General features: G+C 40.5%; 1 protein-coding gene across 1 annotated transcript; it reads right to left on the reverse strand.

Moving 5' to 3' along the window:
* Positions 1-230: 230 nt before the first annotated feature.
* Positions 231-10,512, reverse strand: LOC138956863 (uncharacterized). The gene is made up of 7 exons (XM_070328087.1): positions 9,694-10,512; positions 6,986-7,109; positions 4,468-4,615; positions 3,890-3,944; positions 2,879-3,006; positions 2,094-2,203; positions 231-1,354 (listed from the first exon to the last, which is right to left on the reverse strand). The coding sequence occupies exons 1-7, from the start codon at positions 9,933-9,935 to the stop codon at positions 1,286-1,288; spliced, it is 876 nt and encodes a 291-aa protein (XP_070184188.1). The 5' UTR covers positions 9,936-10,512; the 3' UTR covers positions 231-1,285.
* Positions 10,513-10,736: the final 224 nt, after the last annotated feature.

A 10,736-nucleotide genomic window follows, 5' to 3' on the forward strand; every position in this document is an offset into this window, starting at 1 on the left:
TACGGAGAAAGAGAGTGAGAGAGAGATAAAGGGAGCAAAGGAGGGGAGAGGAGAGAGGGAGAGGGGGCAAAGGAGGGAGGGAGAGAGAGAGGTACGTAGGAAGGGAGAGAGAGAGGGAGCAAAGGAGGGAGGGAGAGAGAGGTAAGGAGGGAGGGAGAGAGAGAGAGGGAGGGAGCAAAGGAGGGAGGGAGGGAGAGAGAGAGAGGGAGCAAAGGAGGGAGGAAGAGAGAGAGGTAAGGAGGGAGGGAGCGAGAGAGAGAGAGACAGTCACACGCAGACGAACATAGCGTCACGCTCATACGGTAATTGCCTCTGTCATTTTTTATGTTCTGGAACGTCTTTGGTTTCTGAACAATCTGCTTATCTCATTTTAATTTGCGAACTGCCCATCTTCGGCTGTTACCACAGCATAACGTGAAATAAAAAGGTGACCGCAACATTTTCAGTCGGCAAAACTGCAAATCAACCCATAAAGAGATTCTGCATTCCGTACATTTTCAAAACAATTTGTTCTGCATCATAAAGAAAAAGTGTTCGGCAGTTTTGCTTACGTTACCGTGGCAATGGTTCCGATGGTCTAAGACTGTGTACTCTCTTACACATGATATATACCCTTCCAGTAGCTCCCCCTGTAGTTTCACCACAGACATGTCTAACACTGAGATAGGTATTTTTTCTTATGAGCGTGACGATAGATGTAGTGAGCAGTAACATGGCCATAGTGACAATAATAGAGGTGGTGCATTCCGGATCATTCATGACAAAGCTTTAATTCTCTGTTACATCATTATAAACAACACATACATATACCATCAAACTGATAACTAAACGCATAAATAGCTGTTCATTGAATATTGTGTTGATGGCAATATCTTAAACTGTTGTTCAATCAAAGTTCTTGAATGGTTAATACATGTAGATCAACAACAAAACTTTAAAACATAAGACTAAAAAAAGCATTGACCTGTTCTCATATCATTCCAAAAGCTCGAAATATGCAGGTTAACACCGCGTTCACTATGCTACCCTGATGTTTTATATTTGTTTATTTGTTTGAACATTGAAATTGCTTTTGGTTCGATGATGACCGATCACTGATGATTCGAAAACGATTGCATTTAATGTATACTTTGTATATACTTCATTGGCGTTTTTATTGAACAAAAAGTTCAATAGCAGCAAGTTTGATCAGGAAAAACATTGACTGTACATAATCTAAAACACACATCTAACCAAAATCACCAAAACACATTGTAACAAATGTTTACAATATCTAATGTTTCTTTCATGACTGGCTGACAAATATTTTGTCAACAACCTCCGGCAGCAGTACCCTCATCAAGTAGTCAGCCATCTAAAACAGACACAACAAAAGTACCACAGTGTTACCCATTTTCAACAGTATTTGATAACCCCGAGAGAAAATAATTAGGCATTACAAGCGGATTTCAATGAAAGCGAAACACTCCGTTTGCAAATGGGTGAGCACTCCACATTAAAAGAAAAAAAACCGTTAATTGTTCATCTTCTTTGTGTTAATAATAGGAGATTCCGATGCCTCTGTTACGACAACGAACTCTCTGAACTGTACATCGTACGGGATCAAAAACAAGAATTGTATGTTAATGAAACGTTTATGTTTAACAAAACAAAATGTTACATATACTAGTACGTCGATCCAGTGGTCTTTTAATTAGACAGACAGACACACACTTATAGTACAAATAATAAATCTCAGAAGCGTGAATGTAACATCGCATAAGAAAGTATTGTTACGTTTTTTGTCTTTAAGCCTGAAGCTGCGGTTTTAGAAAAACAAGGCAGTAAAACTGTACCCCTAAAAAAACAAATTAATCAACAATAAACGCCGAAAGTATTGACGCCAAAGCTTGCAAATAGTCACAAGTTCCATCAGGAGTTTCAATGCCAAAAACATTATTTCCAATAATGCGATGAAATACATACGAATACATCAACATTTTCCTAACCATTTCTTGTAAAACGGGCTGCTACTTTCGTGACACAATGTGTGTACATGTTATGCTACTGTATGAAGGCCATCAAAACTAAATCAGTAAACCACTCTTACGTACGTTCAAAGACAATGTTCCGTGCTTGGAGAATAGAGATAAGAGAATATCCATCACAAGGTCTTCCTGGCCTTCCTGAAGGTAGCCAAGTCCTCCATATCCATCCAACGATCCTGTAATAAACAGTTTCAGAAATTGTTTATAAAAAAAATACCTCACTCTCTTATGAGCGGAACAGACTGCCGCACCCCGAGGCTCCTATGTAGATCTTTGCCAATAGTGTGTTCAGTGCCAGGTGCAGCGAATTACTTTAATGACACATTTATACTGAATTTCTGGACCAACATAAAAACAAATACCCGTGGTCTTTCATTTAAACTTCTGGTGCCATCAAAGGCATTTCACTTCACTATCTGGCAAACATCTTGGATCAACGATTTCTTTACATGGGCTACGTGACCACCGCTATACTGAGGGTACTCCCAAAATACACCGAAAAAAACCGTATAGTACGAGGTTAAAGAATAAAGATCTTTCCTTTAGTGGCACCTATCAAAAAGGGTCTGAACCCCACCTGTTTTTTACCCTTAGTAAAGTTGACACGTGCATCCTTCGATTGAGATGGCGTTATACATAATTTCTCCTATTGATTGATAATCATTACGTTTTGTCACCAACTAAGCAAGATGTTAGTGTGTGAATAATTTTGTGTAAGTACTGGATTACAGTAAATAGTACCATGTCATTGTAACTACAAAAGTAATAAACACGATTAGCTTTTTTTAATTAAAGACCGTGTTGGGTGGGGAGACCATTATTGAATAAGGCAGCAATGAAGTGAAACTCACGTCGGGATACTCCACCTCGGCAGTACAGCTTATGACGGTCACTTTCTTTGGTCCCGTCAAATATGGCAAACAGTTCCGATTTCAGTTGTTTGACACGTGCTGCCAGTTTTTCGTCTGGCAACGTCAACCTGCCATGCACATGACAATTATATGATTTAATTTTGATACAACAGGTGAACAATTTAGATAAATGAATTTCCTGGTTAATCGTAACATTCCAATTCTACTGCAAGAGGTATATTGCGTGCCAGGCCGAGTTCATTAAGAGCTATTACCGGCAATCGACGCGCGGGGTTACAAGCGCCCATTGGGCTGTTCCTAAAAACAAATGTTCTTTAAAATGATTGATTTTATTGATTCGGGTTTTGAGTCAAGTGCTCTGCTACCTGAGCTCACTCGGCACATTGTTACTTCGCGTAGTGAGACAGTTTCTCGAGCATGAGAGTCCGTTATCAATCTGTGTCCGAGTCGCTCCGCAAACCATAACAAGGAGCTAAAGCACCACACACACAAAATACAGAAGATTACGGATTGGCAAAATAGGCTTGTTTTAGACGTATCCTTGCACATCCTGGCAAAACCCTCAATCCTGGCTGCCTTTTTTTCGGATTACGCGAAATGGGCAAAAGTCTTGCCGAATTCCCGTCAATTCAGAAATTCCGTGAATGCGGTCCGACTTAAACACTTTCACCCCGTTTGTCATATAGAAAAACATAAAGTCTGTTTTTTCCACTTTTTTCCAACAAAAGATAAACGACACAGCTAGGCTACAAAACCCTACAGTACAAACGAAAATGACGAGACCGAAACGTTACATGAATTCTTAAAATTATGACTCGTCTTAATGTATTCAATATGAACTGCTTTTTGGAAAGCAACATTCTGGATCCACTACCTCATTAGCAGTGAGCTTACAAACAGATTTAATATTGCACTACGACATTTTTTGAAAGGAACTATCGTTTAATTTGATAACAGAAGTTTGTAAACTGGCATCTTGTGTTCACCTACCCCAAATCAGGCTCATCAGTGTCTGCGATATTTTTAGGTGAAAGTGACACTGGACCTGCACAACAGAAAATGATTGGCATAGTTACTTAAACGCCTCGTGTGTTATGACAAAAACCACACAATATATTGCCCAAGTGCCTTTCATCGTCATGACATCTATTTGAATTACTCGCACTCTTGGTTTAGACAATTCTTTGTGTAACTGCACAACTCCGAAAAACTCAAAACAACGTATGGGCCATTCCTTTATATTGAAAGTACAGCACATTGCCAAAGCCTCAGCAAGGTTACTCGCTGACTGAACTTTTGAACAGTCTTGGAGTTAGCCAATTAAACTCCCACGCCATGGTTTAAAGTCACTGTACTTCTCACTTCAAGGTGCAGAGAGACCCTACAAGGATCCTGCACATGAACTTCAAAAGCTTGCATGGAATCCGGACACTTGGTTGCATTTGAGTTCGGAACCTTAGAAAATGTGTTCATTTAAGTTTTAAATCCACTGAGTAACATTAATTGCATTGTGTTTCTCATACATTTCGTATACAATAGCACAAAACTGTACCAGAAACAAACAGTACCTGCGTGGTTCATACCAAGGGAAGTTGTGTTTTGCCAGCCTTCCAGCAGCTTTGCCAAAGCGGAGTGACGTCTCTCAAGTTCTTCGTCGTGGACGTTGTAGCAGGACAGCTGAATTTCTGTTAAAACTCCGCTGATTTTTAACTGGACCTGAAATAAACAGACAAATTATATATACAGTCACATACCCACATCGCCTTCACTGTAAAGGCACACTCATTCCAATGTAATCAGTTCGGCTCAACGTTTGAGATGTGGCCGCGCCAGGCTTTTACATGGAATCATACCATCCACCTCTTGGTTATAAAATTACACAAAACGCTGAAATGAGGTGTGGTTAATATTTCAGTCAGAGAGAGAAATAAAGAGAGAGACCGACAGAGACCCAGAGAGAGAGAGAGAGAGAGAGAGAGAGAGAGAGGGAGAGAGAGAGAGAGAGAGAGACAGAGAGAGAGAGACAGAGACAGAGACAGAGACACAGAGAGAAGAGAGAGGGATAGAGACAGAGGGAGAGAGACAGAGGGAGAGAGGGAGAGAGAAAGAGAGATACAGAGGGAGAGAGTGAAGGGAGAGAGAGAGAGAGAGGGGGGGGGGGCGAGGAAAGGAGAGAGAGAGAGAGAGAGAGGAGAGAGAGCTCATTCTTGCTATACGGTAAACACTATAAAGAAACATTTTATCAGTCACACACGAGAGAGAGAGAGAGAGACTTAGACTTAGAACATTTTATTCACATAAAGGGTAGACATTTTAGGCCATAGGCTTAATCTTACAATGTGCCCTTGAGAGAAAGAGAGGGATAGAGAGAGAGAGAGTGAGAGAGAAGGGGGGGGGGGGGCGAGGGAGGGAGAGATAAAGAGCGCGAGGGAGAGAGAGAGAGAGAGAGGGAGAGAGAGTGAGAGAGAGAAGGGGGGGCGAGGGAGGGAGAGATAAAGAGCGCGAGGGAGAGAGAGAGAGAGAGAGAGAGAGAGAGAGAGAGAGAGAGAGAGAGAGAGAGAGAGAGAGAGAGAGAGAGAGAAGGGGGGCGCGAAGGAGGGAGAGATAAAGAGCTCGAGAGAGAGAGAGAGAGAGAGAGAGAGAGATTGGATTGGATTGGATTGGATTGTTTACTCATTTAGGCCATAGCCCCTTGTGAGGGGGGTGAACATATATATACTATGACATAATGACATTTGCACACAAATGAAATAAATCATACACGAACTAAGACATTACATTTCAAATAAAATATATCGTAGGCTTACATGAACTAAGACATAACAACACTACGTAGTCGAAATGCTTTGTACACATAAACTGACAACTTTCGAACAATACCTTCATTCACAGATGCCATAAGCATAGAAAACTTGTGTAAACTTGGGTTTCTACAAAACTTAGCAAAAATAAACTAGCATCGCAAATCACGAAGTGCGGGGCAACAAAGCACAAAATGAAACTCATCTTCCTTACGTTCCCTGCACAACGGGCATAACAACATTATCTGCATCGTATCTCTTATATCGATTAACGTGCACAAATAGTTCTGTTATTCCACCTCGGAATCTTGCCATATTAATTGTCAAATGCCTATCCATGTTCAATAATAAAAAAGGTTTTACTTCGTGCACGGTGCAAAATGTCCTATATAACGCAAATCTATAACTGTTCTGAACATGAACATTCCATTCGTGCCATCTACAATCAATCAATCTTTCTCTGAAATCTTTAAAAAAAACCGGTTCTCATCTTGCACTCCTTGATTCATCCATACAAACCCAAAACCATTCTGACATAATTTACAACGTACGCTAGACACCCAGTTTCTTTTACCTCTTTCATCCAGTTCACGCAACATTTTATATGCTTTATGTGGCAATCTATTTACGTCCATTCTTAACAACTTCAACCAATATTTAACACAACGTATTGCAGCATTCACATAAAGGAAAGGGAGGGAGAGAGATATAGAGTGACAGAGGGAGGGAGAGAGTGAGGGGAGAAAGAGAGAGGGGGCGAGAAAAGGAAAGAGAGAGAGAGGAAGAGAAAGAGAGAGACAGAGAGAGAGAGAGAGCTCATTCTTGCTATACGGTAAACACTATAAAGAAACATTTTATCAGTCACACACATCAGAGAGAGAGAGAGGGGGAGAGTGAGAGAGAGAGAAGGGGGGGCGAGGGAGAGATAAAGAGCGCGAGGGAGAGAGGGGGAGAGAGAGAGAGAGAGGGAGAGAGACCCAGAGAAAGAGAGAAAGAGAGAGAGAGAGAGAGAGAGAGAGAGAGAGAGAGAGAGAGAGAGAGAGAGAGAGAGAGAGAGAGAGAGAGAGAGAGAGAGAGAGCGAGAGATCATTCTTGCTACATGTATACGGTAAACACTATAAAGAAACATTTTATCAGTCACACAAATTAAAGGGTCTCTGCTCAAGATCTTAGAATGTGACGAGTGTCCTAAATTTAATATATCACACAACACATAAAACATATTCAATGAAAACAAAATGATGACTTAGGTATTAGTCGGATGCACATGAAGTACGTTGCGTACCTCTGCATCGTTGTTGTTCGAGGACTCATGGTTGTGACTGTTCATCATGTTTTTGATCCAAAGCAAACCTTTCTTGCGGTCAGCAGATACAAAAATGAAGGCTGGGCATTCTGTTTTCTTTGACCTGAAAGTACAAAACAATATATTTACGAAACGGGGCAAAATTAACAAGGAACGAAACAACAATTCAACATTCTGACCAATTGATTTATTTGTGTTTACACTATTTATTTATTTGTTCATTTATTTATTTATTTACGAGGATTTATATCGCGCACGTATCTCACCACACAAGGCGACTCAAGGCGCATGTTACCTATTAATGCACACAGGCAAAATATAAGCCAAATTTATTTTGTTGGTCCGAACTCTTCTAGGGTTTCGTTATTTTAGAGAGAGAGACAGACAGAGAGAGAGAGAGAGACAATGACAATGACAAATTCTTTATTAACGAGGGTAATGGCATAAGCAAACAGGTGCTTTTTTACATCCAGCCCTCGCCCGAATGATAATACGTTTTAAAATGTTGGAATATCAATTAAAGAAGTAATAAAAACAAACGACAAACAAGCAAACGATTAACAGACTAAACAAACAAACAAAAATATACATACAAACGAACATGACATACTTATTGTCAAAGGTATAATGAAAACTGTTTCAAGCAACGCAAAACGTGAGAGAGAGAGAAGAGAGAGAGAGAGAGAGAGAGAGAGAGAGAGAGAGAGAGAGAGAGAGAGAGAGAGAGAGAGAGAGAGAGAGAGAGAGAGAGAGAGAGAGAGAAATCTCTTTTCATCCAGCCCTCGCCCAAGAGGGAATTAACTAAGCAGTGCATAATAATGAAGCAGAAGAAGAAGCAAAACAAAAACATAAAAACATGGTTATTAAATCAGACAAAGAGGGAAAAAAAGAAAAAAAGAAGAAAAAAAATGATTATATTAGTAGATCTTCATGTACTTATCAAACAGCAGTACCTGATCGCGGCATTAAGTGCCACACGACGATGAAAGCATATACAAAAAAAGTATGTCTTCTAAAACTGGCAACAGAAAGTGGCTGTCTGAGAGAAACTGGTAAAACATTCCACAGAAATGGACCTGAGTATGCTAGACTAGTTTTATACAAGTCAATTCTAGGGAGGGGAACATTTAGTTTCTTCGTGCGGCTTGATGAAGTCTCAGTTAATAATATTCTTTCAGTTAAATAGTCCGGTACATGTCCACGAACTATTTTATGCATAAACCTTGCCTTGTTAAACGCTAGTCTGGATGAAAGTGGAAGAATTTCAGCTTTTTTGTAGTCATGATTAGAGAGGGTGCTGTTTTTCAGCAGAACAACTTTTACTCCGCGTCTGTGCAAAGATTTTAGGGGTCTTAAAGCTGCATCACTTGCAGAATCCCAAAGGGTTGATGCATAGTCTATTCCAGACTGCACATGCGCTTGAAAAAATGTTCTGCGTGCATCAAAATTTAGAAAATGTTTAATCTTTGCAGACTGATGAACTGATGAGAGAGAGAGAGAGAGAGACAGACAGAGACAGAGAGACAGAGAGACAGAGAGAGAGACAGAGAGACAGACATACAGACAGACAGACACACACACACACACACACACAAAGAGCGATGTGGATTCACAGCGCGCGGCGCGTTGTGCAGCGTTGCGATTTACAACGCGCGGCGCTACGAGGGGCGCAGCGATTCACGACGCGCGATGTATTCTGCTGTTACATTTTCTTCACAATCGGAATAACTTGACTAAATGTAACAAGTCGCGTAAGGCGAAAATACAACATTTAGTCAAGTAGCTGTCGAACTCACAGAATGAAACTGAACGTAATGCAACCCAGCAAGACCGTATACTCGTAGCATCGTCAGTCCACCGCGCACGGCAAAGGCAGTGAAATTGACAAGATGAGCGGAGTAGCACTTGCGCTGAGAAGGATAGCACGCTTTTCTGTACCTCTCTTCGTTTTAACTTTCTGAGCGTGTTTTTAATCCAAACATATCACATCTATATGTTTTTGGAATCAGGAACCGACAAGGAATAAGATGAAGGTGTTTTTAAAATTGATTTGGACAATTTAATTTTGATAATAATTTTTATATTTTTAATTTTCAGAGCTTGTTTTTAATCCAAATATAACATATTTATATATTTTTTGAATCAGAATATGATAAAGAATAAGATGTACGTAAATTTGGATCGTTTTATAAAAAAATTTTTTTTTTTACAATGTTCAGATTTTTAATGACCAAACTCACTCATTAGTTTTTAAGCCACCAAGCTGAAATGCAATACCAAACCCCGGCCTTCGTCGAAGATTACTTGATCAAAATTTCAACCAATTTGGTTGAAAAATGAGAGCGTGACAGTGCCGCCTCAACTTTCACGAAAAGCCGGATATGACGTCATCAAAGACATTTATTGAAAAAATGAAAAAAAAAGTATGGGGATTTCATAAAGATCGGTCCAGTAGTTTAGTCTAAATCGCTCTACACACACAGACAGACAGACAGACAGACACACACACACACACATACACCACGACCCTCGTCTCGATTCCCCCCTCTACGTTAAAATATTTAGTCAAAACTTGACTAAATAAAAATAAAAAATAAATAATAATATTAAAATTAAACATTCATACGAGTTACTATCTGTGACAAGGAAGCATAAGAAGTATAGCAAATAAATATAAATCCGCTTACCCATTGCTCCTATTCGCACCTCGGCCTGTGAGTCGTCCTTTTCCTGAGTACTTGCACACAAGTTTTGCGTATGCATACTTCAGTTCGTCTGGAAAGGGCTGTTTTGAATTCTTGTTCGCAAGTTGAACAGCACGACTGTATTTGACCACGTACACCAAATCGTTCTTTCTGGAAAAGTCTGCCAGCCGTTCGGTAAGGTCGTTCCAACTTCTGAATGTTTCCCCAACTGTCATTTGCGCCATTTCTCAGCAATTGATCAACGGTGTGGTTATGGGTGTAGTAAGTGTCGAATTGTGGGAATGCACAGTTCTGTCCGCCAAGTGGTTTTAAACACCGCGCGTATTTGCACCAAGTAATAACGTGTCACATCAAAATAGTACTTTACTGTCAGATAGTTTAGCGCCAAAAACATGAACCAATGATAGCCCATGGATTAGTAAGTCACATCATGTTGGGGCGGGGCCAATGAACTAATGTCAACACAGTAAGTATCAACCAATGTTTTGCTCCGCCCCCACATCACGTGACCCATAAACCCATCGCCTATAATTAGATCATAAAATTACCGCTTCAGTTCTGAGACATCCTGCTTGCTGGCGCGCGCGCAGAGAAAACATTTCCCTATTTATCTTCACTTCTGATGCTCATCCTATTGTTGTTGGCTTTCGGATAACAGGGAGCAAAGGGCAGTGCCCCACTTAGTGATCGACATAATGCTATCTTTCCTGTAATAAAGTTCAAAGTTCAAAGTTCCAAAATTCTCTCTCTCTCTCTCTCTCTCTCTCTCTCTCTCTCTCTCTCTCTCTCTCTCTCTCCCTGCCCCACACACACAAATACACACGCACTAACACATACAAAGCAGCAGGCTAGGATGCGGCAAATTGGGTAAGGCAGAATGGTAAATGGTATACGGCAAGTTGGGAGAGGCTGGTTGGGTTGCCGCCAACGCATCTAGCATTCCAAGTTCTACAAGGGGGGGGGGGGGGTGTTCTTTTGAAACAAGTGCTACCAAGTTTTGCTTTTGCCGGTTTTGGTAATCCTAC

Source organism: Littorina saxatilis, unplaced genomic scaffold, assembly GCF_037325665.1.
Source record: "Littorina saxatilis isolate snail1 unplaced genomic scaffold, US_GU_Lsax_2.0 scaffold_1079, whole genome shotgun sequence".
NCBI classification, from domain to species: domain Eukaryota; kingdom Metazoa; phylum Mollusca; class Gastropoda; order Littorinimorpha; family Littorinidae; genus Littorina; species Littorina saxatilis.

Excerpts from the sequence above, each read along its gene's own strand:
- LOC138956863 (XM_070328087.1), bottom strand. The coding sequence starts at position 9,935 with ATGGCGCAAATGACAGTTGGGGAAACATTCAGAAGTTGGAACGACCTT. Across the intron at positions 7,110-9,693 it reads GGTGCGAATAGGAGCAATGG|GTCAAAGAAAACAGAATGCC; the intron begins GTAAGCGGATTT and ends TTGTACTTTCAG. Across the intron at positions 3,945-4,467 it reads CCTTGGTATGAACCACGCAG|GTCCAGTGTCACTTTCACCT; the intron begins GTACTGTTTGTT and ends TCTGTTGTGCAG.